The 14,530-nt window shown below is 50.6% G+C and overlaps 5 protein-coding genes across 5 annotated transcripts; 3 read left to right on the top strand and 2 right to left on the bottom strand.

Moving 5' to 3' along the window:
* Positions 1-784: 784 nt before the first annotated feature.
* VTN77DRAFT_1569 (uncharacterized protein) lies at positions 785-3,665 on the bottom strand (the record flags this gene model as incomplete). The annotated part of the gene is made up of 7 exons (XM_069417314.1): positions 785-1,113; positions 1,172-1,376; positions 1,437-1,605; positions 1,666-2,728; positions 2,860-2,962; positions 3,226-3,471; positions 3,546-3,665. The coding sequence occupies 7 exons, from the start codon at positions 3,663-3,665 to the stop codon at positions 785-787; spliced, it is 2,235 nt and encodes a 744-aa protein (XP_069280058.1).
* Positions 3,666-5,173: 1,508 nt separating this feature from the next.
* VTN77DRAFT_1568 (uncharacterized protein) lies at positions 5,174-7,037 on the top strand (the record flags this gene model as incomplete). The annotated part of the gene is made up of 8 exons (XM_069417313.1): positions 5,174-5,290; positions 5,356-5,420; positions 5,499-5,583; positions 5,642-5,689; positions 5,743-5,803; positions 5,860-6,415; positions 6,487-6,787; positions 6,849-7,037. The coding sequence occupies 8 exons, from the start codon at positions 5,174-5,176 to the stop codon at positions 7,035-7,037; spliced, it is 1,422 nt and encodes a 473-aa protein (XP_069280057.1).
* Positions 7,038-7,381: 344 nt separating this feature from the next.
* Positions 7,382-7,869, top strand: VTN77DRAFT_1567 (uncharacterized protein; the record flags this gene model as incomplete). Its single annotated transcript, XM_069417312.1, has 2 exons — positions 7,382-7,581; positions 7,662-7,869. 2 exons carry the CDS (start codon positions 7,382-7,384, stop codon positions 7,867-7,869), a joined length of 408 nt encoding a protein of 135 aa, XP_069280056.1.
* A 313-nt stretch (positions 7,870-8,182) lies between these two features.
* Positions 8,183-9,464, top strand: VTN77DRAFT_1566 (uncharacterized protein; the record flags this gene model as incomplete). The annotated part of the gene is made up of 6 exons (XM_069417311.1): positions 8,183-8,258; positions 8,315-8,339; positions 8,405-8,423; positions 8,482-8,578; positions 8,648-9,320; positions 9,410-9,464. 6 exons carry the CDS (start codon positions 8,183-8,185, stop codon positions 9,462-9,464), a joined length of 945 nt encoding a protein of 314 aa, XP_069280055.1.
* Positions 9,465-11,735: 2,271 nt separating this feature from the next.
* Positions 11,736-13,602, bottom strand: VTN77DRAFT_1565 (uncharacterized protein; the record flags this gene model as incomplete). Its single annotated transcript, XM_069417310.1, has 5 exons — positions 11,736-12,711; positions 12,775-12,834; positions 12,892-13,285; positions 13,343-13,404; positions 13,460-13,602. 5 exons carry the CDS (start codon positions 13,600-13,602, stop codon positions 11,736-11,738), a joined length of 1,635 nt encoding a protein of 544 aa, XP_069280054.1.
* Between the last annotated feature and the right edge of the window lie 928 nt (positions 13,603-14,530).

Here is a 14,530-nt window from a genome sequence, read left to right as displayed (position 1 = left end):
AGAATAAAATCATCCAGTAATAATAATGTGAATGAAATAAGAAGCTGACACGATCAACAAACACGCAAAGATTAATTAATGAACAAGGACCAGATAAGACCGTTTCATAGAACATTTGAAAAGAATCAATCAAACAACCTGCCTGAGTCCCCTTCCCCTTCCAACTGTCTGTCCCTTCCTTCCTTGCATGCATGTCGTAACTTGTAAGCAAGAGCCCTGACCATAGAGCCCAAACCTGGAAAGAAGAAGAAAAAAAGTCTGCCTGATATCAGTTTTGCTGTTTGAGACTGAGAACCACTACCTAATACACACGGTTGATAGCCGGTTTGAAGAAGAAGAAGAAAAGAAGTTTAAAGAAAAAAAAACGACAATGCCATGCACCCATCCATCCACCCCTGCTCCTAGCGCGTAATTCTTTTTTGCTTTTTTTTCGTCCCACACCACAGTCAATTAGACCGATCCATTAGTGATATCCTGAAAAGGTAGGTGTGTGTGTTTTACCAAACGCAACACAGCGCAGCAGAAAGATCAAACGCCAAGCCTGCACGAGGTGAAAATGGAAGTAACCCGAAAATGAAAAGAAGACCAAGCCTGTACAGAGGTCGAAGAGAGAAAGAATTCCATATGAAAACAAGAGCCGAAATAAAAAGGTGGAAAGTTTGAGGATGTAAACCTCTTGCTCGTGAGTTTCGTCTTCGCAATAATCCCGGGAGTCGTGTAAAGGCAGCCAAGGAAGTCATAATTACGAAGATCGCGGATTTCAATCCTGATCTCGACGAGCCATTTAGCTGCCTTGGCCAGGGGGGGGTGGCTGAGCTGGCGTGGTGTTGGAAGACCCGGCCTGAGTCTGAGTTCCTCCCATCATAAAACCTGGAGGGAACATGGGCATTCCAGGGAAAGAGAAGCCGAATCCAGGGACAGCTGGCGGCACAGCAGGATTGTTGGCATTCGAGGAATCACGGTCAGCGTTGCTTCCAGGTCCTCCCATACCGCTGGCACCACCGGTATGGCTGTCCATGCCGCGGTCCTGACGACGGAAGCGCTCATGCTGGGACCGAGAAGATTGAGGACCACGATTTCCGCCCTTATCAGTCGCCATGCGTCTGCTGATTGCTATTTAAGAAACAGTTAGTCTAACTGCACAATACTTGGAAAAAAAGGTGACTCAAACCTTTCGATGAAACTCCGGCACCGATTTCGATATCGGGCTCCTCGACGACCATGCCGGATTCGATTGGTCTTCCACCCGTTCCACCATACTCGGCAGTAAGCATCCATTTCCGGTCTGCTTCCGTGAGCCTCTCAATCGGGATAACACTGATGCCCGTCTGGTAGTCACTGCAGTCACGAGGACCAAAACCGACACCCCATCGGGTCTTCATTTTTCGTCAGCACAAAACTTCGGGTGGAAGTGAGGAGATACGGTAAATACGAACCCTGAGTTGCATATCGCCGGACTTATAAGTTTCCATACCCTCCCGGGCGTTGACGGCGTCTCTACGGCTAATCATCTTGACAAATGCGTGGCGCTTGTCGATATTGACGATGCATGTCTGGACAACGCCATATTTGTTGAACAGAGAGCGAAGATGAGCTTCCGAGGAACTGTTTCTCCGTTAGTCCATAAACATAGGGGTAAAAGTCATTTTCCATTGAAATACTTACGTTACGCCACCCACAAAAAGGGTCCGGCTCAATACTTTGATGTTTCCTTGACCGATGGAATAGTCCCACTCGACCAGTTTCGGTCCAGGAGGAGGAAGTGTAGGATCCTTACGAGGGGGAGTGGGAGTGCGACGTCTTCTGCCGGGTGGGCTACGCTGGCGGTAGTCATTGCCTCGGCGGCCTCGGGCGTCACGAGGATCTCCGCCCCTCCGACCAGGAGAGTCTCCATGGTACTCGCCATACACAGGGCTGTCGCGACGACGGGGAGGAGAAACATCACGGCGCCGATCCCAGCCAGGAGAACGCGAGCGGCGACGATACTGGCCTGGTGGTGACCGCATATACTCGCGGTCCCTCTCGCGGTCCCGGTCCGCATCACGTGACGCTGCATCAGGACGGCCTGACCAGGCTGGCTGACTGGCCGCAGTTGGCATGTTGTAACCGGATGTCTGAGCGTTCATATTGGCCATACTAGCATTAGCGCTGTTGGAGAGGCTTAGGATTTGGAGCGCTGTCGCCCACTGTTCCTGCGGGATACCTTGCGCGGCGAGCAACTGGAGCAGTTGAACCTGTTGCAATGCCTCTGGCGAAATCGCAGGAGCCGCAGCGGCTTGTGGCAACAACGCAGCTAAAGGATTTTGCTGAGTAGCGGGAATTGGATTGGGCGTGTGACTCTGAGTCTGAGGGATCATTCCTTGATTTGCCGCGAGATTACCCAAGGCCGCAAAGGGGTTCCCTGCGAAAGGGTTTACAGCAGCCTGCCCGTTCGCTGGTTGAGAAGCCTGGTCTACGGACGAGGACACTGGTTGCGAGACTGCATTCTGCGCGTTTAATACATTAAGGGGACTAGTCTGCGCAGGAACACCTGGCGCCGCGGAAGCTGCTGTATTCTGCTTCGCCATGTCTGCCAGAGCTTTCAAAATGCTGGAGGTGTCTGGCGCCGCCTGCGCAGGGGTGGCAGAAGGTGCTGTTGTGGTAGTGCCGTTCTGCTGTTGCGGTTGCGAAGCTCCAAGAGGAATGTAATTTGGAGCCGGAGATCCTTCTGGCGTCGTAGATTCAACATCTATAAAGGGAAGTAGAAGACATCAGAATCGGGGATCCAAACACGTCAAACAGGAACACTCTTCCTCTCCTTTGGAAAGTTATGTCGGGACAGGAGGAAGAGGGAGGACAAAACCAAGGGTGTCTGCTTACTCTTAGATGGTGGTGCGTTTAGCTTTTCCTTGAAAGAAGCAAGCATGGGTGCAGGAAACGTGCATCCACGTTCCCAGATGTCGACCAGCTTCTTGATCTTCTCCTATATTCACATAAAACAAAATACGTAAGTTCAACTATTCGGTCACACGGTAGGACGAAAGAGGTGATCTTAGGAATCAGATGCCATCCTAAAGTGGAAGACAACGGGTATAATAGCAGGGAATACGCAGGTCCGATCTTATGGCCTTGTCAGGCTCTCAGAACGCTAACAGCGTCCATATCGGCCTTTATGTTTTGCTCTTAACCCGCAGAGGCTTGTGTGATGAGACGCATATTATGCTTGTATTTTCGTCTAGAGCGTACCTTTTGATCCTCAGGAGCATTGTTTATGATATCTGTCATCAGAACGGGTAAGAGTTCTGTCACTCTGTTGACGCCAGCAGCGAAGGTTCCATCGGGAGCGGCGCTCCCAGAGGGCTGGCCTGCCTTGCGCGCTGCTTCTACCCACTGTCGAGTTACAGAGTCTACGACATAGAGTACGCCAAGCTTGTGTGTTCCCGGAGCTCTCTTGAAGTGCGTGTAGATCTTCTGAATGAGGACAGATTCGGACTGTAGCAGAAAGGTGGTTAGTGAGATAATTGAGAGAGACTTAATAATCGTCAACTCGGACAGATGAGACATACCTGAACATTGGCTGTACAGAGTTGGGTGATGCTGTTGATCTTAGAACCTGACACGCCTGGAGGCTTCAGGGCCAGCATGGACTGGAGATAGCCATCCAGCTCTGCTACAGCAGAAGACATGACTGCCTTTGTGGGTCAACTAGACACCAGCACTAGAAAGGATGGATAGACCGAACTATTGACAGATGAAGAGATCTTCGCTTCTTGAGGAACAGACAGAATGACGCTGATAATACCGAGTGCGCAGGTCACGTCTACTGGCGAGTCTCAGGCGACAACAAAGTAGGGTGAAAATCCAAGGTCTAGTTGAAGAGAGTGAAGAAGTTGAGTTACCCTGTAACTGACAGGAACTTCTGGACCTGACTCTTGTGGTCGCGTCACTACGGACTCCACGACCGCACCCTATGCGACCAGGGACCTCCCACCTACTGCTAGCAAGTTTAGCCTAGGGATGGTATCCAGGGTATCGCGCTTGGCGAATGTGAGTACAGGTACGATCTCACGGACACCGGTGAGAAGATAGCAGTTCAGAAAAGATTAGTTTACGGTGTACGAGCGACCCGTGGGATGGAAATGAAAGGGAGGATGAAGGTTGGATGGAGGTTGGTGAAGGTGAAAAGAAAGAGAAGACTCGACGACGCCGGGAGGTTGGTTTCACGAGAAAAGACATCGTGGCCAGCGCTAACCCACAAACGGAAGGGATGATCAGGTGATATGATCACGTCAGCAGCAGGTGGCCTGATTTGGTGCCTGAGGCTGCAGCAGTTAGAACATCCGCCACTAATTTCGGGTCATAGCGCTGTGGTTTAGGACACGAGACACTTCTTATCTTGACTTCTTGATAGCGTGGATTCTACGAGTATAGAGAAATATGAACTGAACTGTGTGCTGGGAACTGTGTGAGATCATTCCTGTTTACTACTACTCATCCTCGATAGTTCCAGTAAAATGTATTCCCAAAAGAGTAATGCCAGTCGCTTGATAAGATGAAGTGGCCACACAGAGGCAGAAAACGACGTCACCGGTGGCATTATGATACAACCAATATCCAAGAATGATTTGTTGCCATTGATATCACTACTGCTACTGCGTTACCCTCTAGCGACACACGCATGATCCTATCCAGAGCCCAGCCTAGGTGTGTCTTGACTCTTGACAACAGAAAAACTATAAGAAGCAGAAGCAACGACGCGAAAATTTGACGGGGAGGACCTCGGGATATTGAGATCCAATAATAATCCTGCCATCACTGCACACTGCATCATCTAGGTAAGGTTGTCCGAAGTCCCGTCTGTCCGTACGCAAGTACTCCATACAGGGCAATTAATCCACGTTGCTCGGTAAACCGGGATGAGGATATGGCAGCCGTGTTACAATACCATACGGACCTCTCCCCCGGCGGCAGCCAATCCAGCCTGTCACGTCCCTTACCGGTGGTATTGTCCATACTGACCAGAAAGTTACCGCCAGAAAAGAAAAAAGGGCAACAGCTTCCTCCCCAACTCAACTCTCGCCTCTTCCTTCTCACGCTGTCTTCTTTTATTTAGCCTTGTGATAGTTCTTAACCACCTTCTCCCTTACCTATCCGAATCTCCTTTTCCTCCATTCAATCACATCTCTCGTCCACCATGGCCTCGTCTCTGAGACTGGGAACTTCCGCTTTCCGTTCTTATCTGGCTACGAAGCCCGTCGTGCAGTCCGCGGCCTTCAATGGCTTGCGCTGCTACTCTACCGCCAAGGCTAAGGTATGTAACAATTCTTCGATGAACGCTCGAGGCTTCCGATCCATATGCTGACATTGAATTATCAGTCCCTGAAGGAGACCTTCGCCGACAAGCTGCCTGGTGAGATCGAGAAGGTCAAGAAGCTCCGGAAGTACGTTGCGACACATCCCTCCTCGTTCCCTAAGCTCTGTGCATGACAATCGCTAACGCACATGACTTTTTTTGACAGGGAACACGGCTCCAAGGTCATTGGTGAGGTCACCTTGGACCAGGTCTACGGCGGTGCTCGTGGTGTCAAGGCGCTCGTCTGGGAAGTAGGTGGAAACGGTTTACATGCGTTGAGAACGTGACGAGTGCTAATCAGACGCATAGGGTTCCGTTCTGGACCCTGAGGAGGGTATTCGCTTCAGAGGCTACACGGTGGGTAAACTATGGGAGATTGGTCCAGGCATCTCAGCTGACAGTCTTTACAGATTCCCGAATGCCGAGAGCTTCTTCCCAAGGCTCCTGGTGGAGAGGAGCCTCTCCCTGAAGGTAGACCGGGCTTGGAAACCGCTCTTTTACCGAGATGGGTTGCTAACCATGAACAGGTCTCTTCTGGCTGCTGCTGACGGGCGAGATCCCCAGCGAGCAGCAGGTTCGTGACCTGTCTGCCGAGTGGGCTGCTCGGTCCGACGTCCCCAAGTTCGTCGAGGAGCTCATTGACCGCTGCCCCAATGACCTCCACCCGATGGCTCAGTTCTCCCTGGCTGTGACTGCCCTTGAGCGCGAGTCCTCGTTCGCCAAGGCGTATGCCAAGGGTCTCAACAAGAAGGACTACTGGCAATACACCTTCGAGGACTCCATGGACCTCATCGCCAAGCTACCCAGCATTGCCGCCCGGATCTACCGCAATGTCTTCAAGGACGGCAAGGTCGCGCCGGTCCAGAAGGACAAGGACTACGCTTTCAACCTGGCTAACCAGCTCGGCTTTGGCGACAACAAGGACTTTGTCGAACTGATGCGCCTGTACCTGACCATCCACTCCGACCACGAGGGTGGCAACGTCAGCGCTCACACCACCCATCTGGTTGGTAGCGCTCTGAGCTCTCCTTACCTCTCTTTCGCGGCTGGTCTCAACGGTCTGGCTGGTCCTCTGCACGGATTGTATGTCTTCTCCCCTAGCCCAGCACCCTCGCGTCTCGAAATCTTACTGACGTTTACTTTCTACTTTCTAGGGCCAACCAGGAAGTGCTTGTCTGGCTGGAGAAGATGAAGAAGACCCTCGGCAACGACCTTAGCGACGAGGCTATCAAGGGCTACTTGTGGGATACCCTGAACGCTGGCCAGGTTGTTCCCGGCTACGGCCACGCTGTCTTGCGTAAGACCGATCCTCGTTACGTGTCTCAGCGCGAGTTCGCCCTCCGCCACCTGCCCGATGACCCCATGTTCAAGCTGGTCAGCCAGGTGTACAAGATTGCTCCTGGTGTCCTGACTGAGCACGGCAAGACCAAGAACCCGTACCCCAACGTTGATGCTGTAAGTTGCGCCCGGATCGTGTGATATTTCCTGATTTTCCGTTTGCTAACGATGGATATAGCACTCTGGTGTCTTGCTGCAGTACTACGGCCTGACTGAAGCCAAGTACTACACCGTGCTCTTTGGTGTTTCCCGTGCTCTGGGTGTTCTGCCTCAGCTGATCATTGACCGTGCGCTGGGTGCCCCGATCGAGCGCCCGAAGAGTTTCAGCACGGAGGCTTACGCTAAGCTCGTTGGCGCTCAGCTGTAAGAACTGACCACTATACAGAAGTGGGAGGGCTTGGACCGTTGCACAGGGTGAAAAAAAATATAGATTGCATGATGACGGCCCGGCCGGCCAATGTATAATGTGTCTATTACTATTGTTAGATTAGGAGGGGGCTGGATCTTAGATTTTATTTGATCATGTCATTTAATGGGAATGAATCTCCGACGGTACAATATCCTTCTGTCTTCTTATTCTGCCTGATCTAGTCGGTACAATTGTCTCGGCGCTTTTCGCGGAATTGAGGTTGTTTTCCGAATGTCCGAGAAGCGTCGGATCGGTAATTGAAGAACACGCGGCATGTGACACCGACGGTAAACGAAAAGAACATGCGTCGGCGATCACAGCGATCGATGCCACGACTCACGAACCAGAAGATGGCGGCGACGATCGTGGACGTAGACCAGCTCGGTGACCGAGATTCATTTCTCAACATATCCGCACGCACTGCGCTCGGATCTGTTGGGGGACACGGCAGCCTCGGGGCGCTCAACGGAGCCCGAAGAGGATCGGGACGTAGTTGGATTAGGTAAGGCTGCGGCTGCTCTCACCGTTGGGCTGGAAGGGGTCTAGTGTGGCGGAAGCCCTGGATGTCCTGAAGCGGACTAGGGTGTGGCTGGAGGAACTGTTAACAGGGTTTAGTGACGGGAGCAAACGGGAACCCCCCCGGGCCTTCCCAGCGCTCAGCCTCTCCCAGACTCTCCCTTGCCCGCTGCGCTCTCCGGGGACCGGGGCCGGCACCGGGCCCGCCCACCAACCAAGCATCAAGCCCCAAGCCCCAAGCCCCAAAGCAGCGATGCCGCGGTCAATTGTCTAGGTGTTTATTCCATTATCAGTCATCCGCTTGTTTTTCTCTGCTTGCACTTCCGTCTCCTATCAGTCTCTCTACTGACTAGATTCAGCCTGACTGCGTGCTCCAGTCGTGAACGAGATCTTTCCTGACCGTTATCTGCCACCCTAGCCCACCCCTTTTCCAGCTTTCCATTGTCACCGGAACTCGACCGACAGCCGCCTCGCTGGTTGTTGCTGCCTTTCTAGCTTACCTTCTTCCTCTGTTTCCAATCCCATAGGCGACGAAGCCCCCTCTATCCCTTGGTCAGGGCCCCTTTCAGCGTTCCCAACGTCCAGAGATGTCCGCTGCTACCGCTCAAGTCTCCGGCCCTCGCAAGATCGAGAAGAAGCCCGTCAAGTTCAGCAACCTGCTGCGTGAGTACTGAGGTTCCCGGGGGCAGGAGAATGTCTTCTGACGTGTGTTTTTACAGTTGGCGCGGGATTGAACATGTTCGAGTAAGTTGGAAGACATCTATTTTTTTGGTTCATCTGCTGCAGAATTGAAGCTGATAAAAATGCAGGGTCACTACGCTGGGACAGGTACAGCCCATTGAATCCCCGTAATTCTCTCTGTTCTCTTTTAATTGATGATTTGCAGCCGCTGGAAGTGATCAAGACGACCATGGCCGCCAACCGCTCCGATTCTTTCGCCGGTGCCATGCGTCGGATTTGGGGCCGTGGCGGGATTCTCGGCTGTAAGCTATCCTGTGGTGTTTCGCGGAATCCCGCAACTGATGTGGCTAACATTGAATCGTGGTTCTTAGACTACCAAGGTCTCATTCCCTGGGCCTGGATTGAGGCTTCCACCAAGGGTGCTGTCCTGCTGTTCGTAGCGTCCGAGGCGGAATACTATGCCAAAATGTTGGGTGCATCCGACTTTGGGGCAGGAATTGCGGGAGGTATGATCGGCGGTGTCGCACAGGCGTACGCCACGGTCGGTTTCTGCACGTGCATGAAGACGGTCGAGATCACCAAGCATAAGATGGCCGCCGCTGGTGTGAAGCCTCCGAGCACCTATCAGACGTTCATGGACATCTACCGCAGAGAAGGTATCCGTGGTATCAACAAAGGTGTCAACGCGGTCGCCATCCGCCAGACTACAAACTGGGGTTCCCGCTTCGGTCTGTCGCGACTGGCGGAGACTGCTATTCGCAAAGTCACCAATAAGGAGGACGGTCAGAAGCTCAATGCATTCGAGAAGATCCTCGCGTCCGGTCTCGGAGGTGGCCTGTCCGCTTGGAACCAGCCCATTGAAGTGATCCGGGTCGAAATGCAGAGCAAGAAGGAAGACCCGAACCGACCCAAGAACCTGACCGTTGGCAAGACCTTCAAGTATATCTATGAGACCAACGGTATCAAGGGCCTGTACCGAGGAGTCACTCCTCGTATCGGCCTGGGCATGTGGCAGACGGTGTGCATGGTGGCTCTTGGTGACATGTAAGCTCTCGCCGTACCCCATTCAACACATTTTCCGGCAAACCATTCCAAGTTTCGACCGCGCTAACAGCTCCATTTTTGATCAACAGGGCCAAGGATGCAGTGGAAAAGCTCACCGGCGAGAAAGTCACCGCAAAGCACTAGGGAGGGTTTGAAACACCCCTCCGCCATGCTGCATTTCGGCTGCATGACTTTTTGTTTGTTTCTTCCTTCGTAACCTAGTATAGCGGTCCCTTTTCTTCAATGCAAATTCCAAATGATGGACATAGCTAGGGAATTATGGATGACCTTGCGAGATCCGTCATTCAGATAGGGGTCGACTCGGAGATGTGTGCAAGTCCTGTTATGTCGAGAGCCTGTCCCTTTACTTTTCAACATGAATGGAGAAAATACCTATTCGGAATATGTCTTGCTAGCATCCTTACATTACTATATGTACTAATTGGATAAACTGAATATTACCTTGAGCGATTCAATCTCCTGATTTCCAAAAGAAGAATCCATTTATGTTCATGAACAGGACACCGGATCAGAAGAGACAAACACAGAATGAGGGAAGATGTTGGCGTGGATAAGATAATAAGACAGGTCCACAACCCTAGTATCCAACCAACCTCTTTGGTACAGTAGTACGGGGCTGATCGACTGAGCTGGAATACGTATATACATATATACATAGAAAGCTAGAAAGCTGGATAAGAGGGCAGTCCGTCTGACTTGAAGAATCAATCAATCAATCAATTAATCAATCAATTAATTAACTATCTTATGACAGAAATATCATACTGTAATGTATATAAGCACGCAATCAATACTTGTCGACGAAGAGGAATAAAACCAGTCAGTGGGTCTATTCCTATTTTGACGACGAACTAGAACTTGGCAAAGACTGAGTAAAAGATGACGGTTGTCGGTTAGTTTAGTTAAGAGGAGAAATCAAAATTATGAAAATCATGAAAATATAGGCCAGCCTCGCTGGTTATTTATTATTATATTATAATAAGCCCTAAATTTTCTGCCAGTGTCAGTCAGTCAATAGGTATGGTATGGGATTCCATCCTGTCTCATCCCCCTTTGCTGTCTTGTCTTGTCTTGTCTCGTCTTGTCTCGTCTCGGATATATCGATCGATCGACTGATTGACTGGGGTTTCACGTGAGAGACCGCTTTGTGCCTAGAAGAAGTTGAAGTTGACAATAATACTTTTGGTAGCTCCTTTCTTCGATGGATAAATCCACTACTTACTACTACCAGTACTGCTTCTTGAAAGAGACGCTGACCAGACCGGACAGTTGATTGGAGAGAAGAACGAAGTCAGAGTCGCAGGAAGCGTACGATTTGCGTATATGGGCAAATATGTAGTTGTTTTTGATTATTTTTTTTTTAGAAAAAAGGGGAAATATAGGAGCCCTTCTATGATAGATAGATCCGGATCAGTATAGTTATATAGTACCCTTAGGGTAATCATTATAAGTCCTCCTCTTTAGAAAAGGAATTACCTTTAAGAGTAATTAATACTACTAAGTAATACAGGATCTTACCCTCTTATTGCTCCTCTCCTATAATATATTCTAATTAAGGAATATTTCTTATTAATTGGGTATAATAATGGGACAAAAGAGGGATTAATCTATTCCACCTAATTCCTTACCCTCCCCCCCCTCCCCTTGCTACTATCCTTCTTAAATTGTACTGTGACTGGGTACCTAATTATCTATAAAGCCTTAAACTTTATGTAAAATAAGAAGAGAAGATATTATATGTATGCCTCTTATAACTAGGTATCTTGCCCCAATAAGGGTAATAATAAGACTATGTACCTAGTACCAGTACCTAGTATTTTTAAACCAGCTTATAATTAACAGCTTTGTTGTTTATTCTTATAAGTAGGTAAATTAGTAAAAGACTCGAGGACATTTATTATTAATGACTTATTGCTTGCCTCATAATGATAGGTATTAGGGAAGTAATATTATAGTCAAACTGGAAGGGAAGGTTGCGTTAACTTTGTTGGAAATGGCAACTAGGTCAAGGGGGAAGTCTCATCTTGGCTTCATCCATATAAGGAAAAGAAAAAACAATAGATGAACTACTAGACCCCAGCACCGTGTTGAGGTGCGAGCTCATCGCTGGGTTATCTTGTTTCGATGATCGGTTGACGGCCGTTTCTCTAATATTAATCTATGGTGTGTTCCCCGTCCTCCAAAAAAAAAAGGACTTAGACGAAAATTTACGCTGAAGCGACCAATACTCTGACGAATAAATTTATACATTATATATGTATATGTGCTCTTCGAGATAGTGAGCGCTTTCTATATATACAGGTATTGACAGAGAGATATGTATCCGAGAAATTGTACTGTACAGTACGTAAAGTTAGTTGCACCGACAGCTGTCTGGTTCACCAGATGGCCAGTCTACATTTCTGACCACTGGTGGACACTCGAGTTCCGGGTCATGATCCGAAGCCTCTTTCCATAAAAGTACAGCGGAACAGTGAGCAGAACCGGTCCAATCGTCAGGGAGAACTCGACCATCGCAGGCGAAATGTATCCCTCGCGCGCCGCCAACGGCGCGACCCAGTAGCTCATGGCGAACCCGCAGGTGTTCTTCAGGACCGTGGCGACCACCATGATCTCGCCGGAAATGGGCTTGTAGCAATCGACCGCATAGGCGATGGCGATGGTCGGGATCGTGGTCACGCTGAGGCCCGTCAGTCCGTAGCCGAAGACGAGGATGATCGGCCAGGACCACTGCCGCTGATACCCCAGCCCGCCCACGACGATCCCAATGACGGTGGTGATGAAGAACGGGATCAAAGCTGGTAGACGCATCTCCGCCTCCCGGATTCCGTTGTTCCGTCGCGTGGCCCGGTTTGCAACCCAGTCGGAGAATGGCCCCGCCGTCAGCAGCCCGATCGTTCCGCCGATGAAAAAGGCAAAGTTGCTATAGCCGACGGCCGAAGCAGAGAAGTTGTAGGGCGGCGCCGCCAGAACGGCAGATTCCGTCAGGTTCCAGAAGAGCAGCAGGTTGGCTGGACCAGCCACGTTCAGGCCCGCCCAAAAGACGATAGGGAAGAAGAAGACGCGGAAGGGTGACAGGACGTCTCGGACCAGGAACCCTTTCCACCGGGGATCTGGCTTTTGGAACAGCATAAACTGGCGCTTGGAGGGTCGTCCCTTGCCATATTGGGAAGTGACGTCGTTCGCCTGGACATTTTCGTCGACACCTTTCTTCTCTGCATCGGTGATGGACGCATGCGGAGGCTCCACGTTGCCTCCAACGTGGCTTGCGGAGCGTCGATACTTGGTTTCGGGGAAGAAGAAGAGGAGCGTAACGAGATTAAATACCGAGAGAGCGAGAGAGAGCCAGAAGAAGCTTCGCCATCCATGTCTACACGCATTCAGTCAGGTCAGACGCTGTGAACGATCCGATCCGATAAGGAGCAGGCCATACCTCTCGGCAATGTTTCCGGCGATGACAGGACCGAGGAATAATCCAAAGAAATAGGAAGTACTGTTCCATCCAGGCTTAGTCGAGTATCAACCAGAATGCGAGATTAGATGTTCTTACAAGTAGATACCGGTCCACAGGCCACGTTCGTGCAGGAAAAACATGTCAGCAATGACTTGCACCATCAAACTTTCTGCCGTCGCGGTCGTGAGCCCATTCACAACACGAGCGGCCAGAAAGCTGTTGTGCGACGTCGCCAAAGCCTCCCAGAGTTCGGTCAAGATCACGAGAATACCGAGCGAAATACTTGCCAGTCTCCGGCCGAATATGTTCGAGAATGGAACAATGATAAAATTGGCGTATCCCAGGGCAAGGACGCATGCTCCCGTAAGCAGGCTGAGCTGGGTCTCATTGAGATCCCACTCCTTGGCCAGCAGTGGGAACATTGGGGCCAGAGACAGAGCGGATTCGACTGTAACGAACGTATAGAGAAACTGGGTCGCGATTACGAGATCTGCATATCATCATCAGCATGCATTCCTGACAATGTGAGCGCAACCCGATTACAAACATTTCCAGATAGGCGCCCAGTTAAGAGGGTCATCCGGGTTACTTGACGGCTGCGGAATGAGCCTGGACGTTGTCAGCTCTGTCTGGTTCAATGGGATGTATGTAGGACAAGACCTACACGGTATCGCTCCCTTTGCCATGCTTCAGATGGCCATCCCCTCCATCGAGCATGACATCTGTGCCTGGCACGATGTCCTGGCCAGGAACAGCTGCTTGCTCGGGACCACCAGGTCCATTGTGGATGTTCGACTCCTCCGGCATGGCACCTGGGATGTTGTCTGGAGAAGGTGGAACAAGGTGGTCTATAAGCAGGTGGACACAGGTCGTTTCGTTTGCAGAGGACCCCGATAATCAATGCTCTTCTGGGAAGAAGAAGCGGAGAGCAGCGCACCCCTAGATAATTAAAGGGCCGACAGAGACGGCAAGGAGGCCAGACTTTCGACGGCTACCACCAACCAACTTCGAATCTGGACATCGAGTGGGCAATAGATGCAGTATGGCCAGTAATTTTTCATGATCCAGACCAATATCAGAGATCATTCCAGACTCAGTCCTTCGTTGGTGGCGTTAAGCAGGCACGTGTGGCATTTCGCAAGCCAGCCAGCCTGGGCGCCATTGGTTCCACGAGAGATGAGAGTCACACAAAGAATTGAACGTTTAGGTAGGTGAAAAAAAAAACCCATGATGCTTTGAGGGAATTTGGCTGTGTGCGATACCTACCTAGGTAGGTGGCATTCTCTTCTTCTCGAGGGGAGCCACATGGCCAAACTATCTCGGAGACCAATCGAGCTACGATCACAATGCCACGCTCTAGAGGGCAAGCAGGGATCTCTTTTTCCCTTGCAAAGCCATCTGTGTACGTAAAGTTTATCTGGAATCTGGCTGCGTGGACGGATTCCAAAAACACCGCATTGTCTGTTCACAGAGTTAGCGAGCCGCCTTGCAAATCCTGTCCACAGAACAATCTGGTCCATCGAGACGCGCTTGAGGTTATTCATGATTATCTCCTTTCCCTTTTCTCGCGAAAAATCCACACTGTCGGATTCCTGATTGTGTCCAGCGACATGGTTCTTCATCCGCCTGCGCCGCCATCATTCTGGCATTCGTCCATTTCTTCCTCTCGCCCCTCCCCACAAATCAATCTGCGCCCAAGAATAGCTGGAATGATCGACGCCATGGAGAAAACGAG

This window comes from Rasamsonia byssochlamydoides, assembly GCF_041956645.1.
Source record: "Rasamsonia byssochlamydoides strain NRRL 3658 unplaced genomic scaffold VTN77scaffold_13, whole genome shotgun sequence".
Classification (NCBI taxonomy): Eukaryota; Fungi; Ascomycota; class Eurotiomycetes; order Eurotiales; family Trichocomaceae; genus Rasamsonia; species Rasamsonia byssochlamydoides.
This window is presented reverse-complemented; position numbering and strand designations above follow the sequence as displayed.